We start from the raw sequence: 19,008 nt of genomic DNA, 5'->3' as shown, positions 1-19,008 counted from the left end.
TGCATAATATTAATGTAATCATGAGAGAATATCAGATATGCTCATATTGAGGAGCACTTTCTAAAAACACTGACCACACTGTCAAAAGTGTCAAGACCACTCAAAAAACTGTCACAATCTGGAGGAGGCCAAAGAGACATGACAATTAAATGCAATGTGAGATGCTGAGGTAGGTCCTGGATTCAAAAACAAACATTAAGGGAAAAAATGGTGACACCCAAATAAGTTCTATACTATAGTTGATAATATTGTGCCAAGATTAATTTTATAGTTTTAGTAATTGTTCATGATTGTGTAACATCGTGTATCACCCATCTGGAAAATCACTGTTCACTGAGTTATGCAAATATGCCAAATATTGACATATTTCTTATATGATATCAAAAAAATCACATTTGTTAATATTTCCATTGGTCTCACCAAAAAAGTATTTAACTATTGAGAAACTGCATGGTCTTGGTGGTGAATGTAAGTTTTCTAAAGCTTTAATTTTTGCTTGAAAAATAAAATTTTTCATTGGCAACTAATACCGCACACTGTTTTCTTTGAAATAACAGGATCACTTTGTTCATTTTCAAAAAACTGTCTGGCGAGCACTGAAGGCTAGATAACCACCATTTGTCAGTTTCTCTTTCAAGTAAAATGGCATTCCGTGAAAACCAGACTCGTTCAGCTCACAACTCAAACAACTGCACAAGTGTTTCCTCAGAACAACCACTGCACTTTGGAATATAGAAAGGCTACTTGCCCACTACCCACTTCATCATACAAAATATGAAAAAGACATGTGTTTGAGGATTTTTAACTCCTTCAGCAAGAACATTCTTAACTAAAACTAATATGTGGCATTGTCTCGATCCCTACAAAGGCACCAGCTGTTTTAACCAATATTCCTTTTACGCCATCACTGCAAGGTTAAGCAGTGAAAGACTATTTAGAATTATCATTATAATAGTTTTGACCTCACAGACCCCTCGAAAAGGTGTCAGATCCATGACCACACTTTGAGAACCACTGGTTTAAGAGTTAACCTTTAGCTCCTGAATATAATATACCACCACTTCTTAGGGCAAGGTATGGAGTACTAAAGAGTCTTATGCTAAGCTTCATAGAAAGCTTACCAAAAAGCAGTATCTTTTTGCTGTCAGAGACATTATCTGGTGACAGATCCAGTTCCTACCTTTAAATCAACCACCACGGGTCACTCAGACATTGTTTTATCTAAGAATCTGAAGACAGTGACTCCTCACCTGGTCTCCACAGAATAGCCTCCAACACTTTTTCTTTCCTCCAAAATAAAATACATGAAGATTCAGCTTTGTGGGGCACCTGGGTGGCTCAGTCAGTTGAGCATCAGACTTCGACTCAGGTCATGATCTCACCACTTGTGGGTTAGAGCCCTGTATCGAGCTCTGTGCTGACAGCTCAGAGCCTGGAGCCTGCTTTGGATTCTGTGTCTCTTTGCCCCTCCCTTGCTCATGCTCTGTCTCTCTCTGTTTCTCAATAATAAAAAAATGTTAAAAAATTTTTTTTAATTCAGATTTGTTACTTTATCAAAGTTGTTTCACTTTATTGCACTTTGTGAATGAAACAGGGTTATAAGTATTGATTTATTCAGTAATACTAAGCAACCACTATGTACAAGGGACCAGGGATTTATCAGTGGATAGTCCCTGCCTCTCCCTGAAAGATGACATTCAAGCAGGGACAAAGACAATGTGGAAATCCTCTACTTGAGAATTTTCATATTTATATGGAAAAGCTGCACCAGAGCTTTTGCAAACTGACTTGACTTTCGCAGAGTTTACATTTTAGTGGGGGAAGATAAATAATAAATATTGTAGATAAATTATAAACATGTTTTAAGGTGATAAGTGCTATGAGGGGAAAAACAGAGCAAAATAAGAAAGAATGGAGATACCAGGAGTTCAGAGAGATTACAATTTTAAGTAGGATGGTGGGCCTGAGCCCAGAGGTACTACATAGATGAGGAAAATTACCATTAGGTGGTCTCATTCCATTGATTCTGGGTTCTCTTGTCTCTCCCCCAGCCCCAATCCTCAGTGCCACTACTACCTTTCTTGAGGATTCATGCTTCTAGCTAAAGGCCAAATCACTTCCTCTAGAGGAGCAAGGTCTTTTCCATCCTGGCTCCAGATTTAGCCCTTCAGCTGTTATGCTCATTTCAAAGCCACCTAAGTCCTAGCTCAGCCAACAGCAAACCAGCCAACTCCCAAAGAAATACCGTGACCTGCCATAACTCTGTTGGAAACATACAGTTGAACAATAAACTCTCTGCCCATCATAAGTTGGTTCGAGCTCTCTTCCTTTACCAAAATACACAGATTCTCCAAATAATGATTAACATTTTGAAGACTTACTATGTTCCACAAACTGCTGGCTGCTTTACATGCATTTCATTCTTAAAATGAAATCAACGGAGTAAGTGTAATTAGCAGTATTCTATAGACTAGGCAATAGAAATTCTCAATGTCATAAACTTGGGACTCACACTCAAATCTCTGAAAGAAGAAAAAAAAGCAAGCTTATTCACAACCTCCTCCCAGCTTCATTATATCCCTTATATCACTTCAGTACTCCCAGTGTACTGTTTTGAGAAAAACATAAGGAAAATAGAGAAACTGGGCTTTGGTAGAGTCTTATCTGGAAAATTGTATTTCACAATCAGATCTCATTCTTGCACCAAAAAAATATGTGTGAATAGTAAGACTTACAACTTAAAATACTGGGTAAATATGTTCACCATGCTAACATCTCCAAAGAACACTATTTTTATAGTTTCATTTAGTAAACATGACCTCTGATATGCATTTTGTTTATAATCCTCACAAGAATACAGTGTGGGAGATACTGCTGATATCTCTATTTTTATGTGAGGACACTCATGAGGCTACCATATAGCCTGAAAATAGCAAAATCTGGGCCTGAACCTATGTCTGAATCCATAGCCCAAGGGAACAGCTTACCAATACAATCTCTTTCAAAAATGAACACTGTGGTGGAAAATTACTTTTACTAAATAAAAGTGTAATAGCCCAAAAGATTTGCCTTGCTAAAGTCCTCAGGCATTCCTCACAGTTGGAGCATAAAATCTCTACAAAACTCTTTAGTTACAAGTCTCAAATAAAGCTTCAGCATAATGATAGTGCTCTAGAAAAATCTGCTGGGAAAACCCCAGGGTCCAGTAAAAGTATAAAACTTTCAACCTTTTCCATTCTGATATTGCCTCTAACACTGACCTTTAGTCCAATGTAACAAGGATGCTCATTTTACCTCAGTGAAGGATGCTATGGCTATCCGTGGTCAGCAACACCAGTTTGACTCTTAGCTAAAGAACGTATTTAAGTATACACTGAACTCTGAGTTCCTACAACTTAGAGCAAAGTCAGCCAGATCAAAACTCACTTAATCAGTGGCCTTGGTTATTAGTGAGTAAGCTCACTCTCCAAATGGCCAGAGGAAGAATTAGTTTTCATCATTAGTAACGGGGAGTAGTTTGAAGAAGATAGAAATACAGCTCTAAATAGAGGTTCTCATATGTAATTCTAATGAAACAGATATGCATGAGGAACACTGTACACATTTGGAAACACTATAGCCATCAAAATAAACTATGGAAAACTACAAAAAGCAATGCTGAAAGAAATTAAAGAAAACCTACACAAATGGAGAGGTATACCATGTTCATGGACAGCAAAACTACTACATGACTCACTACAGATTCTGTGTACTTTTCATTCTGTCAATGCTAATCCTAACCCCTATCTCTTCCACTCAAATGGACTTAAATATAAATAATCATGGTTATTTTAGGGTAACTTTTTGTTGTATCTTTTTAAATAAAATCACTCTTTAAGACATCAATTTAACTATTAGTTGTAACATTATTCAGGATATCTTACAACTTATGTGGGATATACCAGTAAGTCGTGACATTGAGGCACAAAATTACTTTGTAAAATAAAAGTGTAATCAGACCAAAAAACAAAAACAAAAAACAAAAAAAACATAGTCATTTATTGGATCAAAGGCTCTATTCCCAATTTTAAAAATATCTTTCATGTTATCTCACAGGTCTGAGATCTGTATTCCAATAAACTCCATCAAGTTGCCTGGGGAACTATCTCAAAAAGGGTTAAAATTCGAAGTCACTACTCCAGGTCTGCTGGCTGAGGAAGAAGCAGGTTGCCCAAGGTCTCAGCATAGCCACTATCACACAGAGTAAAGAGAGGCCGCTGTGCACTCAAGAATAAATTCTTCAACCAGCACATACTCTCCTGAGGTTTTCTTGTAAGATTTTCCCATCAGATTCCAAATTGAATAATAAACAAAAAATAACAGATTTTGTTGGGTCCTCCTTGAGTTCAGGAAGATCTGACAATATCATGAAACAAGCCAGAACAGGCCTCTGAAATTTTTCATTAGAATTCTTTTCTCCTGAATCATGATAATAAAGTAGGATTTGGCCTGAGGTTTGTACGTAACCACTGACTCACAGGCTGCTCAGGCCCAGAAGGATGGGGAAAACACACTGAGGTCTGTCGGTAGGAGGCAGGGCCAGGTCCAGGGACAGGCAGATTTCTGGATGGGAGTCTTCAAACAGCGGTTTAGAAAATAGCTCCCTCCTATAACATTCTATTGGCTCTGAGAAAAGTGCAATATACTCTTCTCTATTTTCATCTTCGACTGACTGCAGTGCTGCTCCCAGAGTCACCAGCACTGGCACTTGGCCCAAAAAGCCTTAAATCTCTCTCATCTTTAAGGGACAGGGACTTTCATTATCTTTCTACAATTCATCTGGCTAAGCTAATTCTAGGTATTATTATCTTATAATATATGTCAAATGTAACAAAACCCAAAATAAAAAAAGGAAGCCTATTTTCCCCCTTCGTACATACAATATACCCTAAACTTAAATTGACACGGACTTGATTTCAAATTGAAATTTTTGAACACCATTTTCCAAATGCAATAGCAGCTTGCTGCTCCGGGTCAGCCAACAGGAGAAAAGAGGAATCTGATTTGTTTTATTTTAAGGAGGGTGGGGGAGCTACTTAAGGCCTGATCCTGGTGCCTTTGAATGTTTCACACTAAAACCTAAATTATTTCATAATAAACCAGAGCTCCCTTTCCTCTCTCTAAGAAAAGGCCCTTGGGAAGTATTTATTTAGTTAATGAATGATAAGTAATTGCATTTCTCTCACAAAACAAAAAACAAACAAAACCTCTAGAAGATGCTCTTTGAGTTCCCTAGCTCAGCAAGGCCTTAAGAGCACCATTAGACTAGAGCCTGGAGCAGTAAACTGGGAATTTAGGGAACAATGTGGCCACAAGCACTTCTCCAAAAAGAAAAACAACTCCCCTCTTGGCCCAACTCCAAAAGGCAATTGAGCTGGGCGAGGGCCAGGTTAATCTCTGAGCAGTCCCTCTGCCAACTTCTCTCCTACAGGCATCAGGTTTTTCAGCACGGGCTTTGCAAATCATCTAAAACAATTAATTAGTGCTTTCGAATTCACTTCATACCATTAATGAACTGTTGCCAGACAGCTTCTAATAGTGTATTTCCAGAGCTAATTAAACATGGCAAAACAGAACACAGACTTGCTGGGCATTTGAGAGGGCCAGGCTGAGATCTGGCTGGTGACAGTGAAGCCATCCTTGTACACAATCCTGGGGTGACAAAGGTGGGGGGGTCAGCTGGGATCAGGCTCTCAGGACCTTTTACCATATGAAAGACACTGCTCTCAAATTATATTATTATCTGGCTATTGAAGTTCAGATAATTTCTTTCATAGTAAAGACTTTTTTTTTCTTCTAATGAGTGAAAATTCTTAATTTGATACTTAAAAGTTTGGAATTGTTTCTAGTCTACACCTCCACCAGCTAAGACTCCTTTTCAAATTTTAAAGAAGTGTGCAGGGGCACCTGGTGGCTTAGTCGGTTAAGCATCCAACTTTGGCTCAGGTCATGATCTTGTGGTTCTAGCCCTGCATTAGGCTCTGTCCTATCATCTCTTCAGATCTTCTGTCGCCCTGTCTCTCTCTGCCCCTTCCCCATTCTCTCTCTCTCAAAAATAAATATTTAAAAAAAATAAATCTCGTTCCCAAATTCCCTTTCAATCAAAGAGTCCTGCATAATCCAAGATTTCCCACTCCCATAACCTCTGTCATGCGGAAATCTTTCCATTTTTTTACTATATAGTGCCACATAGAACTCCAGATGGCTCCACATGCATGGCTGACAAGTAAAAATGTTGTTGCATTCCTCTGGATTCTTCTGGTCCAATTTCAAAAACAGAATGACCACCACCTGGGGCTGCATTAGTTTGATCACTGCTCTCCTCCACATGATGGCGATGAAGTCCAGGAAGGCAAATCAGAAAACCTTATACACAGTGGACAAATAAATAAATAATTAATAAACACAGTCAGCCCCTTAACTCTTGAAGATATTGGAGAATCTACTGTTAAAACAATAGCTGCTCAACATAAATCCCAGGACTCTGGCCGAAGCTGTTCCTGATAATATGATAGTCACTGATTACTCTGTAGCCTGTGCTGTGGCCAACACCACTTGCTGAACATGAATGAACACATCTGGGGAAGATGAAACTCAGCTACAGAAAACCACTGGACAAGGGTGCCTAGCTGAAATGGTAGAGCATGCAACTCTTAATCTTGGGAAATGAGTTCAAACCTCACATTGAGGGTAGAGTTTACTTAAAAAAAAATTACTGGGGCACCTGGGTAGTTCACGTGGTTAAGCATCCAACTTCAGTTTAGGCCTTGACCTCATGGCTCCTGAATTTGAGCCTCACATCGGGCTCTGTGCTGACAGCTCAGAGCCTGGAGCCTGCTTTGGATTCTGTGTCTCCCTCACTCTCTGCCCCTCCCCTACTTGCACTCTATCTCTCTCTCAAAAATAAATAAACATTGGGGTGCCTGGGTGGCTCAGTTAGTTCAGCTCAGGTCATGATCACACAGTTAGTGGGTCCAAGCCCCACATCAGGCTCTTTGCTGACAGCTCAGAGCCTAGAGCCTGCTTCTGAAGTGACCAATGTCAACAACATGAACCTGAAGTTCTGACCTGAGCATGAATACCACACAGAAGATCAGCAGAGTGAGAACATCAGAGTGGCAGCTGAGGTGATGCTAATGCCTTAAATTCTGATCATACTTCCCAAACTGAGAGTGTGATCACAGGGAGAGGAGGGGATTGTTAAAAACAAGGGGCACCTGGGTGGCTCAGGTGGTTAAGCATCTGACTCTGGACTTAACTCAGGTCACGATCTCACAGTTTATGGGATCAAGCCCTGCATAGGGTTTCACACTGCCAGCGTGGAGCCTGCTTGGGAATCTCTCTACTCTCCCCCACCCACAAAATAAATAAATTCATAAATAAAGAATAAGTACAAACAAGAAAACAGGCTGAAAATGGAGTTATTGATGCTAAGCCCCACATTACCAAACTAACTGAATGAATCACAGTTTCAGCTCTCCCAGAAACAGAATTTTCAGCCAGTCACTCAGGAATTAACTACCTGGTCAGCACTAGTGAGATAATATGTCTGACAGACCCCGCCATCCCCTAAAGTGACCTCACTATAAGCAGCCCACTTATTAGTGATACAACTGTCCTTGTTCCATTCCTTCCTGTCATCTTCTACAGCTCCGTGGAGCTCCTTTCTGTCTGCTCAATGGGATGCTGCCTGATTCATAAATCATTGAATAAAACCAATAAAACCTTTAAAATTAAATAGTAAATAAACACGGTGTCAAGTTGCTTAATAAATATCAAGAATGACTTAGGAAATTTAGGAAATTTTTTTCCCTTCTGAAAAATGCTAACTTACAAAAAATTTTTTTTAATCTTTACTTATTTTTGAGAGAGAGACAGAGTGTGAGAGAAGGAGACACAGAATCCAAAGTAGGCTCCAGGTTCTGAGCTGTTAGCAGAGAGCCCAATGTGGGGCTCAAACTCACAAACTGCGAGATCATGACCTGAGCGTAGTCAGATGCTTAACCAACTGAGCCACCCAGGCGCCCCAAGAAAGAGCTATTCTAATGTTGGTCTGTTTAGAATGTCCAGCTCCAAAAGCAAGACGGGTATACCCCACCCTCAGGCAAAACCACAATGAATATCTGTATTATAAAACATATTTTAAAGAGATTATTTTCTTCAGAGGAAAAATCCTGCTGTATCAACCTCAAGCTTAATACAGCCTAACCTATAAAATGAGCTTACACACATTTATATACTATACAAAAGTGGGCACAACTGTATTTCCCTCAAACACTAGTTTTGTTATGAGAAGCACTTTTACAAAAAGTGGTAAGATCCTCAAAATCTCTAATCCTGAAATAAAGACCACCTGGGAAATGAAAAGAATGAGACTTGGCAATCAGGAGAGTCAGTAAATTCGGAACATCCAGGCTTTTGAGACCATGATTATTCAAAAGCATTCACAGTGCAAAGGGATTTTCTTTAGGTGGGTTAAGATACAGCTTTTACTGTTACCTAGAAGTAATTATTTTTATTAATAGGTTACGGCACAGTATTCCACTGATATGAGATTCAAGTCTTTATTCTTTTTTTCCCTAAAGGAATGCATTAAAATCACAAAATCAGGGGTGACTGGGTGGTTCAGTCAGTTAACGGTCCAACTCCTGGTTTCAGCACAGGTCATGATCTTACAGTTTGGGAGTTTGAGCCCCACATCAGGCTCTGCACTGACAGTGAAAAGCCTGTTTAGGATTTTCTCTCTCTGCCCCTCCCTCCCTCATTCATGCTCTCTCTCTCAAAATAAATAAACTTTGAAAAAAAAAAAACCTAAAATAAAAGCACAAAATCATTCTTAATTTCATAAGTATATCACTCCCAAGGGTCTTCCCTTCTGAAATCTGATCCTGGCCCCCATCGAACTCTTGCTCAAATATCACAACAGCCATCAATCAGTAATCCCCAAATGCACCTTTGCCCAACAGTCTATTCTCAACACAGTAGGCGCAGGATGCTGTTAAAACGTCTTTCAGATCACATCATTCTGCTGCTCAAATGCTGTGGCTCTGTCTCATAGGAAAAACTTTACAACAGGGACGCCTGGGTGGCTCAGTCGGTTAACTGTTCAACTCTTGGTTTTGGCTCAGGTCATGATCTCAGGGTTACGAGATGGAGCCCGATGTGCTGACAGCCAAGAGCCTGCTTGCAATTCTCTCTCTCCCTCTCTCTGCCCCTCCCTGCCACACACCCATGCTCACGCTCTCTCTCAAAATAAATACACATTAATAAAACAAAACTTTACAAGGGACTACAGGGCTGTATGCAGCCCCACGCCCGCCCCCAGTTCACGCTCTGATTCTCCACTCAAGCAGCCGCCTGGCCTGCTTACTCCTCTGCTTGAGCACTTCAGGCAAACTGCCACATCAGGACCTTTGCACTTGCTTTCCCTTCTGCCTGGAAGGCTCCGTCCCCCAGAGAGCCACTTAGCTTACCTTCTGCAAAATGTTGTTCTAATATCCTCTTTCCAGTGAGGCCCTCCCTATCTACTTTATTTTTTTAAGTTTATTTTCTTAACAATCTCCATACCCAATGTGGGGCTCAAAGTCACGACCCCCAAGATCAAGTCACATGTTCTTCTGACGGAGCCAGCTATGTGCCCCTACTTTACTGTAAATTGTACTCTCTTACTAGCATTCCCTAGCCCCTTTGCTTTTTCTCCACTGAACCTGCCAAACTATGCAAAATTCTTTTGTTCCTGGTCAGTCTCTCCCCACTACAATGTAAGCTTCAGAAGGACAACAATTGTCTATTTTGTTCACTGCTGTACCTCCCACACCTGAAACAGTGTCTAGAATGCCCAGCAGACCCCTGTTGAATAAATCAATTAACTCTTTAAGTAACAACCATGTTACAAGGTAGAAAAAACTCATTGTTGCATTACCCGTTTCCCCTTGCTGTGCCTCAGAAGCTGGCAAAGTACACGAGGCGTGGGTAGGTACACAAAGTTTACTGACCAGACCACACATCCTCATCCAAACACAGCAGTTATGTAAAAGCTAAGCAAAAAGATGAAATGAGGGGTGCCAGGCTGGCTCAGTGGAGCGTCTAACTCTTGATCCCAGGGCCTTGGGTCTGAGCCCATAATGTCAGATGTGGACAGTAGTTTAAAAATAAAGTAAAATTAAAAATTTTTTTAAAAGGTGAAATGATCAACGGTGCTTTCCTCTAACTCAAAAGAAAGGGGCAGAAGGAGGGGGCAAATCATGAGAGACTCTTGAATACTGAAAACAAACTGAGGGCTGAAGAGGGAGGGGGGAAAGGGGAGGGGAAGTGATGGTCATGGAGGAGGGCACTCATGGGGAAGAGCACCGGGTGCTATATGGACACCAACTTGGCAATAAACTATTAAAAAGGGAAGAAAAGAAAGAAAGAAAGAAGCAGGTGGGAGCTACGCAGCACTGCTTCACCACACGGCGACAAGGGCGCTGGCACACACAGACGCACCCCCCAGGGCAAACAGGAGCAGCAAAGTGCTGCAGCAGCTCCGTGTCACCGAGGGAAACGACGGTGCAAGGGCCACTCTGGAAGCTGGTGCGCTGCTCTCCCCAAGGCCGCTGCTACCCTAGCATCCTCTGGGATAAAGCAAAAGAGCAGGAAGGGAGCTGTTCCTCCTGACCTTCTGGTCTATTGTCTGGGCAAGGACTAACTCCTCCAGGCATATGAAGACAAAGGGAAGTTACACTGCAACTCTTTCCTCTTGCCAGAACTACAACTTCTCACTAACACAGAGAATAACTTAATGAAAAATCAATTTTCCTTTGAAGGCATTAAGATTTTCCATACTGCACTCTAGGTGTTTTGGTTTGAGGGTTGTTCTTTCTTTTTTTTCTTTCTTTTTCTCTTTCTTTCTTTCCTTTTCTTCCTTCCTTTCCTCCCTCCCTCCCTCCCTCCCTCCCTTCCTTTTGTGTAAGATTGCTATGAGTTGGCAGGATAGGGCAGAAGAAGAGCTGGTCCTCAGTCTCCAGAGCACCTACTGCCTGGTCCCTGGAAGGAATGTTCTGAGAGCGAGTGCATTTTTTAAGCCCTCTAGGATTTTGCCTGATTTACAGTGTCCTCTCAGAGAACAAAAATATGACTACACTGGACTTCAGAACAAATCGGGTTTTTTAGCTCGCTATGGCTGAGAATGGCTAAAAGAAAAAGTCAGCAAGCAGTTCACAGGGATGCGGTGCAGTCTGGGCCAATCTTCCAAGAGGGTCGAGCACCTCAACACCTCAATGGCCATGTGCAGGGCCGCCCCAAAAAAGGCCTGATGTTGGAAACCTTCCCGGAACACTCCCTGATCCTACAACGCTTCCAAAACCAGCACTTGGAGCTCGGAGCTCTATCAGTGATTCAAGGTAGCCCCAGAGCATGAGAGATTAGTTATCAAAGCAAACAAGCTGAGGAAGCCTCATTGCCTACATCCACGATGTGTGAAAGTACAGGTTCTGAGCAATCAAACAACTGTGCGGGTACATACAGATAGCTCTGAGCTGGAGGAAATGCTATCAGACCTCTGCTGGTGCCCTAACACAATCCCAATAAATCTAGAATCCAAAAAGCGCATAGCTGTTATGCAGTTTAGGGTAAGAATGCAAAGGAGGGGGAAACCTGGGTACTGTTCACTTGTCTGACATCGAATCTATGCGCAATCTGACTTGTGTTCCTGGCGAACATTTTTCTTAAGTCTACGCATAGCTAGTTACCCAACCATCTGCCGGTAAACCACCTTCACAAATGAAAAAAAAGTTTTATTAGACATCATGTCATATTCTACCCTGCCCCCCTCCCCCATACACACACCCTAGTCCATGCAGAGTAAAGGAATCTTTGGGAAACAAACTCATCTTTTACTTGACTACTGCTAAGTGTTCCAGCTATGGGTGTGTGCATGCACATGCATGTTTGCTTACTGTTTCTATGCAAAAACATGGAGCAGGGAGGGACCTCATCAGGTTTGGGTGTGCATGGTACCCCCAAAAAGAACACAATACAAAACACAGGTCACTCTCTCCATTCTAGGTCGTTTAGTTATAGTTCTTTACTCTTTAACATAAATAGAAAGTTGGCACCGTGGTGAAAGCTGGCATGACAACTGACATCTTTTTCCCTAGGTATCCCAAAGAGGAATGAAATGTAAAAGTGGTTATAATAACAACCTGCCAAAAAGAATAATCACAGACCAAATCAAATAGCTGGGCCCAGAGACTTAGTATCGGCAAGAGAAGCCTTGCTGCATTTGCTTTGGATCTTTAAGTCTATCCGTCTTCTGCCCTCACGTGCTCTGGCGGCCGCCCCCACTGGCACTCTCCCCATTTTCCTGCCATTAGGAACTGCAGCCTCTGATCACTCAGGCAGCAGAGAGGAGAAAACTGTGAAAGAGTCACCTCTGCAGTGTTGGGCCATTAATCTCAAGTCCAAGAGAATGCATGACAGTTCCTTCTGGGAAGTCTAATAGAGCATGAACTCTGTAGTTGATGCCACTCGGCCAGCTACTACTGGTATGACTGCAGAAAAATGGCTTTAACTTTTATTAAAATTTATTTGTGTCTCAGGGCACCTGGGTGGCTCAGCTCGTCAAGCCTCTGACCTCGGCTCAGGTCATGATCTTGCGGTTCGCGGGTTCGAGCCCTACATCAGACTCTGTTGACAGCTCAAAGCCTAGAGCCTGCTTCAGATTCTGTGTCTCCCTCTCTCTGCCCCTTCCCTAATCATGCGGTGTGTCTCATTCTCAAAAATGAATAAACTTAAATAGAAATTTTAACTGATTTATCTTTCATTATATATTATTTTTCTTCTCTAAGACTCAGTTTCCTGCAGTCTATTAACAGTAGTAGGAGCAGTGGCAGTAGTAATAATCACAAACACAGTGATGACAGACCCCTACCTCACTGGGCTCCTGGAAGGATCAGATGAACAACAGGTGTAGAGTGCCCGGCAGAGTGCCCGGCTAGCACTGTTTCAAGAAAGAGGTGCACTGCTGCAAAAAGACCAGAAGACTTGTCGAGTGCAGCTGGTCTGAAGTATTGTGCTCTGGTCTGGCCAGGAATTGACCCATCTTTCTAAATGTCTCTCTCTGAGTCCCATGACCCCCATTCTGGAAATAAAGAAAACAACCTACCTACCCTAGGGACTATGAAATAAGAGGTATGAAATAGGAGGTAGAAGAGCATTTGAAAACTATAAATATAAAATGACATTACCATTAGTTTAGCCTCCCTACAAGGCTGCTGGCTGGTCCCATTCCAAACTATACCAACTAGCTGCTGTCCCATGGATACAAAGAGTTCAGAACTTTCTTAGCAGGAAAAGGCTCCAGCTGTGCCCATGAGGCTCAGTCGGTTAAGCATCCAACTCTTAGTTTCAGCTCCGTTCATGATCTCACGGTTTGTGAGTTCGAGCCTGTTATCAGGCTTTCTGCTGACAGTGAGTGGCCTGCTTAGGATTCCCTCTCCTCCTCATTGTCTCTCTCCTGCTTACGTACTCTCTCTCTCTCTCTCAAAACAAACAAACAAATCAAAACAAAACATAACAAAAACATAGTAGCAGGAAAACAACTCCAGCGAAAAGCACCTCTACTGCCCTGTGGAGCCCCAGGGACACGGGGTAGACATGAGGAGAAATGTCTGCTCAATAGAAATGTGTGCACAGATCACAGACAGGCCTCCAAAAAGATGCGTCTAGGTGCAGAATGGCAACAACGGAATGAGGGAAAGAGCCTCCCCCCACGCCCCTCTGGCACTGAGCCAGCAGGCTGTCCGCAGAGCTCACCCCAGCGGTGCTCTTGGACCTGGCACAAGGGGCCAGTGGACTGGAGGCAACTCCATCCCTTCCAACCAAACTGACTTCCTTGAATTCTGTGTGCCTCTTTTTCTCGTTATTAAGGCTCCTGGAAACACAGCCCTATCTAACTCTGGCAAGCGTTGGAGGTAGAAATTAGTATTTTTAAAAGATGTGTAGCTGAATAATTTTTAAACTGCAAACTTAGCCTTAAGCCCACAGAAGCAAGCATTTATGTTTGGTTTTGTTTTTTAATTCTCCACTTTTCTTAGAGAGATTGCAGAATCTAAGACAAGGTGCCAAAAATCTAAGGTGATCTCTAACCAGGAAGCTTGATGGTCCTCACACAGCTCCTGTTCACCAAGAGCAGGGCCCTCCCTACTCACAACGCTGTAAGAGACCCGGGACAAAGAGAAGAAAGGAAAAATGCAAGTTTTGTCAAAGGAACCTCTAACCCTGGGATGCAGCTTGCTGGCCCTTCCTTGCCTCCTTCACCCTCAACCATGAGCAGAGAAGGAACGGTTTTCACTAAAGACCCAGCCTAATCCATGGGGCTAGAACAGGCCTACTATACTAACCTGTGTTCATGGTATGTGTCGTGCTGTCCTCTGCCCTCCCAGGCTCCATTCCCCCTCATCCCTTCTACCGCCAAGAACCCTACCCTAGAGCTTCAGTCATGTCAGTGAAATAGGAACCCAATGCTTGAGGGTCCTTCCATTCTAATGATTTATGTATCTTTCCTAAGGTGAAAGGAGTTTAATCTGGTCCAGGATGACTCATTGGTGCTTCCTACACAGAGGCTCCAGAGGCATATTGGATGGGCTGGTTTCTAGAGCCAAACTGCCTGAATTCAGTTCAAGTCCCAGCACTGTCCCTTATTAGTTATAAGGGACACACCATTATTAACCAAATTGACTCTCTGTTTCCTCGTTTGTAAAATGCAAATTAGGATACTACTAACACCCACCTCATAGGGTTTCCCATAAAGACAAAACAAATCAGCTGGCAGAAAGCAAGCCCTTGATAAATTGTTGGCCTATATGCTAATCGGTGTTGTCTTTGAAGCTAATGATAACATATTCTCAGCCTCATTTTTTGAGGCCACCGTTTGAATTCTAAGATTAAACAGTATATATCTTTGTCTACATGGGAATGGAAAAAGACAGAATCCAAACCTCAAATTGAAAACCACAAGCCTCACTCTGACATTTAAGACCCTCCACAATCTACTCCTATCCGTCCTTCCAAACAGACCTCCTGCTATGTTCCCGGACCAGTTCTCCAGGTCCCCCTCCCTTTAAAAAACATGTCAAGCACTCATGTGCCATGTGCTGTGCTAGGCATGGCTCCCCCATCTGGTCAACCCCACGCCTTTCTCTTTCTAGATTCTGACTGGCCTTCAAAACAGAGTTCAAGATTAAGCACATCAGGGCACCCAGGTGATTCAGTTAAACGTCCAACTCTTTTTTTTTTTTATGTTCATTTATTAATTTGAGAGAGAGAATCCCAAGCAGGTTCCACATGGTCAGCCCAGACCCTGACACAGGGCTCGATCTCAGGAACTGTAAGATCATGACCTGAACCGAAATCAAGAGTTGGACACTTAACCGACTGAACCACCCAGCAGCCCCTAAGCGTCTGACTCTTGATATTGGCTCAGGTCATGATCTCATTGTCATGAGATCAAATTCTGGGTCAGGCTCCATACAGGGTATGGAGCCAGCTTAAAATTCTCTCTCTTGGGGCACCTCAGTGGCTCAGCTGGTTGAGTGCCCAACTTCAGCTCAGGTCCTGATCCCAGGATTTCATAGCTCTGGGTTCCAGTCCCACTTTGGGAACATTTTAAAAAGGGACTCTCTCTGTCCCTCTCCTGCGCGTTGACACACGTGCAAGCTCTCTACCTCTTTCTCTCAAAAAACAAAACAAAACAAAGCAAAACAAACAAACAAAAAAAGACAGAGCACATCCTCACATCCACAAAGCTCTCCCTAGCTGCTCCAATCCACCAGGGCTCCTCCTTCTGACCTCTCAGGTCTTCTGGCTTTTATTTGGTATTCACCATATACTGATCATTCTGTTATATGGTTATATTTTACATATCTAAAGTACAAGTGATTCAAAGGAAGGGATGAATCGTAACATTCCTTTGTCTGACTCTAAGTGACTAGTACTGTGCTTTGCATTTGGAAGGACTCATTGAATATGTGATTTACTGATGTGGGGTTCCATGGTGTAATAGTTAGCACTCTGGACTCTGAATATGTGATTTACTGGATGTCAGTATATACAAAACATTTCCTCCTTATTCATTCATTTAGCCAATAGGTTGTTCAAAAAGGCATCTCTAATGCTATTCACATAGTTATGCTCAGTTTGTGAAAATATACTCAGCTACATACTTCATGTGCACATTTCTCTATGTAAACTGTATTTCAATAAAAATTTACCATAAAAAAAGGCATCTCAACCTCTACCATTAATTACTTGCCTCAGGTTGCTACAAAATTTGTAACTCTACTATGCCTTCAATTTTACTGGAATTCTCAGAAAAATTTTGATTGTGTATACAATTCAAAAAAATATTTTATCTATGGCCTAGAAGAAGGAAGGTCTTTACCAAAACTGATTCACTATCTAATATATCAAGGCTATACAGAGTCATCAAACTCACTACGTTCCCATGAAGTACCTTCTTCAGTTATGTTTTTCAATCTGTTCCAGGCATCAATGAAAGCAGAAAATTCTGCCTCAAACCCACCAGGTATAATTATACTTCTTGTCATCAAAATAGCACTTAAAAAAAAGGCACATTTTCAATCAAGCCATTTGTCTCTCTCTCTCTCTCCCCCTCTCTACTACTACTATTACTTTTCAATTAAATTTTAATTAAGATCAATTTTACTGTAGAGGCTAAAAGACAAATAACTCTTCAATCATGAGACAAAATGAAACTGCTGACAGTGGGCAGTTCAAATTCATATCCACATTTAAAAAACAAAAAACTAGCAACTTGCTCCCAAAGTGTTTGCACCAAGAGGGACATTCTGCTGTCCAATCCCATAAACAAAGTTCTGCAAACTGCCTTTCACTCAGCCCGTGTCTACAACGGACTCCTGATGTGAGTCTACTGGAGCCTCAGCTTCGGACCGGCTTCTTCAGCATCACAGAGAAGAAGAGCACAGAAGTAAGACCTGGCTCTTCCATGACGCTATGCGCATTATCTAATCACTCCATACCTCATTTCGTCAACGGCAAAATGGGACAAAATAATCCTGCCTACCTCAGGGTTGTGATTCAGTGAGCTCAAGAAATAGTATCCGTATTCACTTTTATATCCTCTCACTGTTTAGCCCAGTGTCTGGCTGTTGCACACTCAATAAATGGTAATTATTATGATCACTATCATCTCATCTCTAAGTGAATTCAATAGCCAAAACCAAGAGGCTAATGATTTTCCAAGTCACTTGCACTCTTGTTGAGACTGGCCACTTCACAGAACTGGTCCAACAAATTCTTTCCTGTAGCTAATTACAGAATAGACACAAAGCAAATTACCACAAAATAAAGCAAATTAAGCTTCCAAATATGTTAAATAACCCTGACTAGGAACACTAAGATGTTGATGTGAGAGATCTAAAAAAACTCTTGCTGCAGCAACAATGTTGCAACCAAATCTTTTGCTTCTTCTTATCTCCAATCTGATACTCTGATGGCCTCCGGGAAGACAGGTCTGTACTTTTTTTAAAGTTACACATTAAAATACCTGAAGAGACAAAACTAATACCTCCTAGGCATCTATGCCAGGAATGCCACCTCTATCTACAAGATCTATTTATTTTATGATAAAGAACAAAAAGGGTTCCTTGAAATTTTTACTTAGGACAAGAAAAATACAATCTATGCATGTAACAAAATCAAGTGGGTTTAAATATCAGCATATTTGTTCTCTACCCGTCCCAGCACTGACGTTTAGTTAGGTATTTACGTCACCAACATGACAATGTCTAGCACCAGTTTAGTAAAATGTAACGCGGGCAAACATACTATGTAATCTGCAGTCAAATATTTTATTTCCTTGAAGAACATAAATACTCACGTTTTGCATAAGCATCACATTTCCTAAATTTTTCCAAACTGAAGAGACTAAAGGAAAATATATTCCAAAGAATATAATGACCCTGCAACCTATATTATGCCACTCACCTGCAGTGGCTACACAGGAACTCATCAGGACAAACAGGGCAATCACATGGTAGGAAGCCATTTTGATTTCTCCAAAAGCGTGCCCCGTTTAGTCACCCTCAACCGAGAATTCTTCAGATCGTAGACAGTCTTTGCAAATCAGAAGTGGCCTTAAAAATCCTTCTTTCCAATTTTCAAATTGCCTATAAAAAAAACACATTTGAAGAAGAAAACTTAATGCAGAAACATCTTTTAAAAAAACACACATTAAAGTGAAATGAAAATTCCTAAGAGTGCCTGGATGGCTCTGTCAGTTGAGCGTCGACTCTTGATTTCAGCTCAGGTAATGATCTCATGATTTGTGGGATTAAGCCCTGCATCAATTGGGATTCCCTTCCTCCCCCCGCCCCCGAGTACATGCATGCTCTCTCTCATTCTCTCTCTCAAAATAAATAAATAAACATTTTTTTTTTAATTCTAAAGGTACAAGATAGATTTATCTTAAAAGACGCCTAGACAGCACTCCAGGAAGCTGAAGTGGGGGTGCTAATTATCTAATACAGATTTTTAAAGCAAATACTTTTATAAAGAAATGCTTATTTTTGACACTTTTTTTAAATCTCTCCACCCAACGTGTGACTCAAACCTGCAACCCTGAAATCAAGAGTTGTATGCTTCATCAACTGAGCCAGCCAAGTGAGCCAGACACTTTAAATCTTTGGTTTTATGTAAAATTTTCAGGAATACAGAAGAAAATCAAGGTGCATCTACAATAGAACATTACTGGTTATGTTGTGGCACTAAAGTAATCAATGACACTCGATATATGAATTTCCTAGTGTCAACAAGGAAACACAAACAATTCTGATCAGGGACTCAATCTAATGTTATAATGAGAGAGTCATTACAAGTATCAAGTTAAGATACATTCAGATCAAATCTGGAAAAAAAAAATCATCAGAAGGAGAAATTCTCATGTCAACT

At 41.4% G+C, this 19,008-nt stretch overlaps 1 protein-coding gene across 1 annotated transcript in view; it reads right to left on the bottom strand.

Moving 5' to 3' along the window:
• TGFBR3 (transforming growth factor beta receptor 3) overlaps positions 1–19,008 on the bottom strand; it is a 200,119-nt gene that overhangs the window by 157,802 nt on the left and 23,309 nt on the right. Inside the window, exon 2 of the mRNA XM_029945804.1 lies at positions 18,046–18,227. Coding sequence (XP_029801664.1) covers positions 18,046–18,106 — 61 coding nt within the window. The 5' untranslated portion in view covers positions 18,107–18,227. The remainder of the gene's footprint in view (positions 1–18,045; positions 18,228–19,008) is intronic.

The sequence above is a fragment of the Suricata suricatta genome, chromosome 8, assembly GCF_006229205.1.
Source record: "Suricata suricatta isolate VVHF042 chromosome 8, meerkat_22Aug2017_6uvM2_HiC, whole genome shotgun sequence".
Lineage (NCBI taxonomy): Eukaryota > Metazoa > Chordata > Mammalia > Carnivora > Herpestidae > Suricata > Suricata suricatta.
Note: the sequence above shows the minus strand (reverse complement) of the source record. Positions and strands in the feature narration are given on the sequence as shown.